Source organism: Bison bison, unplaced genomic scaffold (assembly GCF_000754665.1).
Source record: "Bison bison bison isolate TAMUID 2011002044 unplaced genomic scaffold, Bison_UMD1.0 scf7180017864249, whole genome shotgun sequence".
Classification (NCBI taxonomy): Eukaryota; Metazoa; Chordata; class Mammalia; order Artiodactyla; family Bovidae; genus Bison; species Bison bison.
The window spans coordinates 367171-371220 of NW_011494821.1; the positions used below are offsets into that span (position 1 = coordinate 367171).

At 53.6% G+C, this 4050-nt stretch overlaps 2 protein-coding genes across 2 annotated transcripts in view; one reads left to right on the plus strand and one right to left on the minus strand.

Annotated features, from left to right (window-relative positions):
* Positions 1-540, plus strand: part of SLC16A11 (solute carrier family 16, member 11) — a 2074-nt gene extending 1534 nt beyond the window's left edge. Inside the window, exons 4-5 of the mRNA XM_010847362.1 lie at positions 1-167; positions 262-540. The exon at positions 1-167 is cut by the window's left edge and continues 21 nt beyond it. Of these exons, the coding sequence (XP_010845664.1) occupies positions 1-167; positions 262-491 (397 nt within the window). The 3' untranslated portion in view covers positions 492-540. The remainder of the gene's footprint in view (positions 168-261) is intronic.
* A 644-nt stretch (positions 541-1184) lies between these two features.
* SLC16A13 (solute carrier family 16, member 13) overlaps positions 1185-4050 on the minus strand; it is a 4810-nt gene continuing 1944 nt past the window's right edge. Inside the window, exons 2-4 of the mRNA XM_010847361.1 lie at positions 3747-3890; positions 2370-3107; positions 1185-1691 (exon numbers count right to left, since the gene is read on the minus strand). Of these exons, the coding sequence (XP_010845663.1) occupies positions 1492-1691; positions 2370-3107; positions 3747-3890 (1082 nt within the window). The 3' untranslated portion in view covers positions 1185-1491. The remainder of the gene's footprint in view (positions 1692-2369; positions 3108-3746; positions 3891-4050) is intronic.

The following is a 4050-nucleotide window of genomic DNA, read 5'->3' on the forward strand; positions in this document are numbered from 1 at the left end:
CGCCCTGCTGGCCGCGGCTGGGGTCTACGGCCTGAGCGCCGGAAGTTACGCCCCGTTGATTTTCTGTGTGCTCCCGGAGCTAGTGGGCATCGGAAATGTGGTACAGGCCACCGGTCTGGTGATGCTGCTGCTGAGCCTCGGGGGGCTTCTAGGCCCTCCCCTGTCAGGTAAGGGCCAGAGCCAGCAGATCCGCTCGCCACCCTCACCCCCAACCTGCATCTGGGGACCCAGGCCTCTAAGTTCCTTTCCCTCTCCTCTCAGGCTTCCTAAAGGATGAGACCGGAGACTTCACCGCCTCCTTCCTCATGTGCGGCTCTTTCGTCCTCTCTGGCAGCTTCATCTATTTGGGGCTGCCCAAGGCGCTGCCCTCTTGCCGTCAGGCCTCACGTCCAGGCACTCCACCCCCTGAGATGGGGGAGCTGCTCCCGGTCCCTCAGGTTGCCCTGCTCTCCCCGGGAGACCCTCACTCCACTCTGGACACCACTTGTTGAGCCCCTCTCCTAATAAAGACTTTTTATCTGCTGTTCCTGCAAGCTCCAATTGTTAGGCAATCTATGCTGCAAACATTCTGCTTAAGATATCCAGAAAAGCTGGTTGATGGGAACAGGATGCCCCTAAGCCATGGCAGGCGGGAAGGGTGTTTGTCCTGTCAGTCCCTTTCTCTTTGCCCAAGTGCTTGCCATTATAACAGGAAACCTTCCAGGAACTGCCTGTTTGTCTGCTTCAGGTTTGTTGGGGGCACGGGGGTGCTCTTGAGTGCTAGCTGCCCCATCCTCATTTCCCAGATAAAGTCTTTCTGCATTTCAGTCCCCCTTTACTGGCCTGAGGAAAATACAAGCATCTCAGACTTCTGCTCTCTTAGCTTTCTCTCTTCCAAACTAGCACCCCTCTCCCACATCTCACACCATTTTCTTAATTTCTAAGTTATAGGGGAAAGTAGGAAAGAGGGAAGTCCATGGGCAAGTGGGAGGAACTGTGGTCCAGAGAGCAGAGTCCAGGGTTAAATGCTCTGGGTCACCAGAGGTCCTGGATACCTCCCCTCCACTCCCCAGTGTGACTCCATTCAGCTCACTCAGGCTTATGGGCCCAAGCACTTTCTGAGGTTCTGAACTTTGTCCAGTTTTCTTATTCAGAAAAAATCAAAGACAGATTTTTTTCCAAGAAGGGCAACACTAGAGATCACATGTAAAAAAAATTTGATAAGTATCTTGGCTTTTGATTTTCCACAGTTGATTCACAGCTCAGTGGAGCAGGCTGAACTCCTGGATCCTTCAGAAAAGGTTGTGGAGGCAAACAGACAAGAATCCTCGAGAAAATACAAAGGGTTGGCACACACATTGCAGGAGCCCCACGCCTGCTCTGAGGGGCGGGCAAGGGGAGCAGATCAAGATGCTTAAGGCATTGTGGCTCTGTGGGTGCCAAGATGGGGCAGGAGAAGACCTGGAGCCACCAACCTCTTGTTTTATGGGTCTGTCTGCCCCTTCTTGGAATTCAATCCTCTCCCAGCCCCTCCTCAGGCAGGGGGACTTTGGTATCCAGTGCCTCTGTTACAAGATCCTGGGGCTTGGAGGTAGGAGCTGAGAAGCAGAAGAAGTGGGGCAAAGTGATGAGAACTCCACTTCCTGCCAGAAGGAAGGCCCCAGCTACCACAAAAGAAGCTGTGTAGTTGCCTGTCACATCCCGGAGGTAGCCTAGGTTCAAGAGAGAAAAAGAATACACATGGGTGATCTGTTTCCTGGGACTGATGGCTCTGACACATTTTGGGGTGGAGGGATGAAAATGATCCTTAACCTATCATCTTGGAAGAGTTCAGACTGGGTGAGTGTGAGAACTCTGGTTTCCCAAGGGGCCTCAAAATGTCACTTCAACTACCTTCCTGCCTTCATAAAGGACCGCCAAACTAGCCAGTTTAGGGCATCCCCAGATTTGGGGATACAGATCGAATCAGCCACACCTGTGCCTTTCTTTCCCTTCCATGCTTTCAGTTAATAGTTAGAGGAAAACATTAAGGGTCTGGAGGTTCTGGCTTCTGAAGCGTGGGGAACTTTGACCAGATGGCTCAGGCCCCTGGCCTGGGGCCCAGTGGGCCAAGGGAAAAGCCAGGCACTAGCATGCTATGTCTGGCGGAATCCTCTGAAAACCCCAGCTGTAGGTACACTGCCAAGGGTGCCTCAGAGGTCCTCTTAATCTTTCCACAGCCCCAGTTTCTTTCCCTCAGACCTGTTTCAAGGCTGCTGTGACTGACCATATGGGCTGTGTATCTACCATGGCAGAGGGCAGTATTAACATATACTATATCAATTCCCCTCTGCACCCCCCATGGTAAAACACAGCAGCCATGGCCCACCTGGAAATCTTATTCCCCTTACCTGACAGAGGAGCCCCCAGCAGCCCCCCGATGCTTTCTACCATCTGTACCAGTCCCAGGCCACAGTATATCTTTCCAGTCCCCACCAGTTCAGGCAGCACGGAGAAGGCCACTGGGGTCAGGGCCCCTGATGTGAAGCCATAGGCCATAGTCAGGGCCACCAAGCCAGTGGGCGCCTCAGCCACAGGGTACAGGGCCAGTATCACCCCAGTCAGGGTGGTCCAGAGCATCAGGAGTCTTGCCACAGGCCCTGGGACAGCATCGCCTAGCCACCCAGAAGCCACACGCCCCACAAGGTCAGAAATAGCCGCCACCGAGAGGAGGAAGGCAGCTGGCAGTGGGTCCCAACCCAGGTCCCGAAGATGGGCCACCAGGTGCACGTAGGGAATGAAGTAGCCAGTGGTGATCAGGGTGAGGGCAACGGTGTAACGGAGGAAGGGGCCGTGACGCAGGAGGGAGGTGATCTGGGCCCCAGGGCCACCCACAACAGGGTCCTCAGCCAGGGAAAGTGGACGGAGAAGAGCACCGCAGGCCACCAAGTGAAGGGAGAGGGCCGACACCAGCAGTAGGGCCCCCCGCCAGGCATAGTGGTTGATCAGCCATTGGAAGAGTGGGGCAAAAGCAAAGGAGGAGAGGCCCACGCCCGTCAGTGCCAGCCCGATGGCCAGGGATCGCCGGCGAGAGAAGTAACGGGACAGGCAGGCCAGGGTTGGAGTGAAGGTCAAGGCCCAGCCAGATCCTGTCAAAAAGGAAGAAATGGGGGTTGAGTTGAGGACCCCTTAAGGAACTCAGAACACCCAGTCATCCCAACACTGCCCAGCAACAAAATGGAACACAGGCCTAAATTACAACCCTGGTTCCATACTTTCTAGCTCTATGACCTTATGTACCTTAACCTCCTCACCTCAATCTCATCTGCAAAATGGAGGTAATGTAACTTAGCGGACTCTGGAAGCTTAGAGACAATGTTTGTAAAGTCAATACCACAGAACTTTGGAGTTAGACCTGGGCTCTACCATTGCTGGCTGTGTGAACTTCATTTGCCAAACCGCATAAGCTTTAAAGACTTTCCGCATCTGTAAATAGGATAATGATGTTTATTTCACAGCCACAGTATCTTACACAACTTTACAGTAATTCTTCCTTTTACATTCCAATTCCACTAGTTCTTGCCTTGCATCTTTGAATTTCCTGATTTCCCCTAACCTGTTTATCACTTTAGTTACCTCTGTTAAGAATACCCTTCCAGGCAGAGGTGCTAGCTAAAATTTTCTCTGAGAGTTTCCCCTAAGTCCTTCGGAAGGAGCAGGAAGAAGGTAAAAGTCCTGAGGCCAAAAAGACTCAGGTTTTGACTCACCGGCCCTGCTCAGGGTCTCACCTGAGAGCAACCCAATACTCAGGTACAGGTGGGTTAAGGAGGTAGCAAAGGAGGCAAGCAGCATCCCCAGTGCAGTCAGGATACCCCCGGTCATCACCGCAGGCCTGGGACAGAACTTCGTGCTCAGCGCACTGCCCACTGGACCTGCAGAAGAGCAAGAGTTCTGCGAGAAGATCTCAGGCGTCCTTCTCCAGCACCGCTCCCCCTACCCATGTCCTTTACTGTCCCCGCATCCCCCACTCCCTTCCGAGGGTCGAGGGACACAGGACTCCGGACCCGGCGCAGCACTCACTCCCAAACTGCT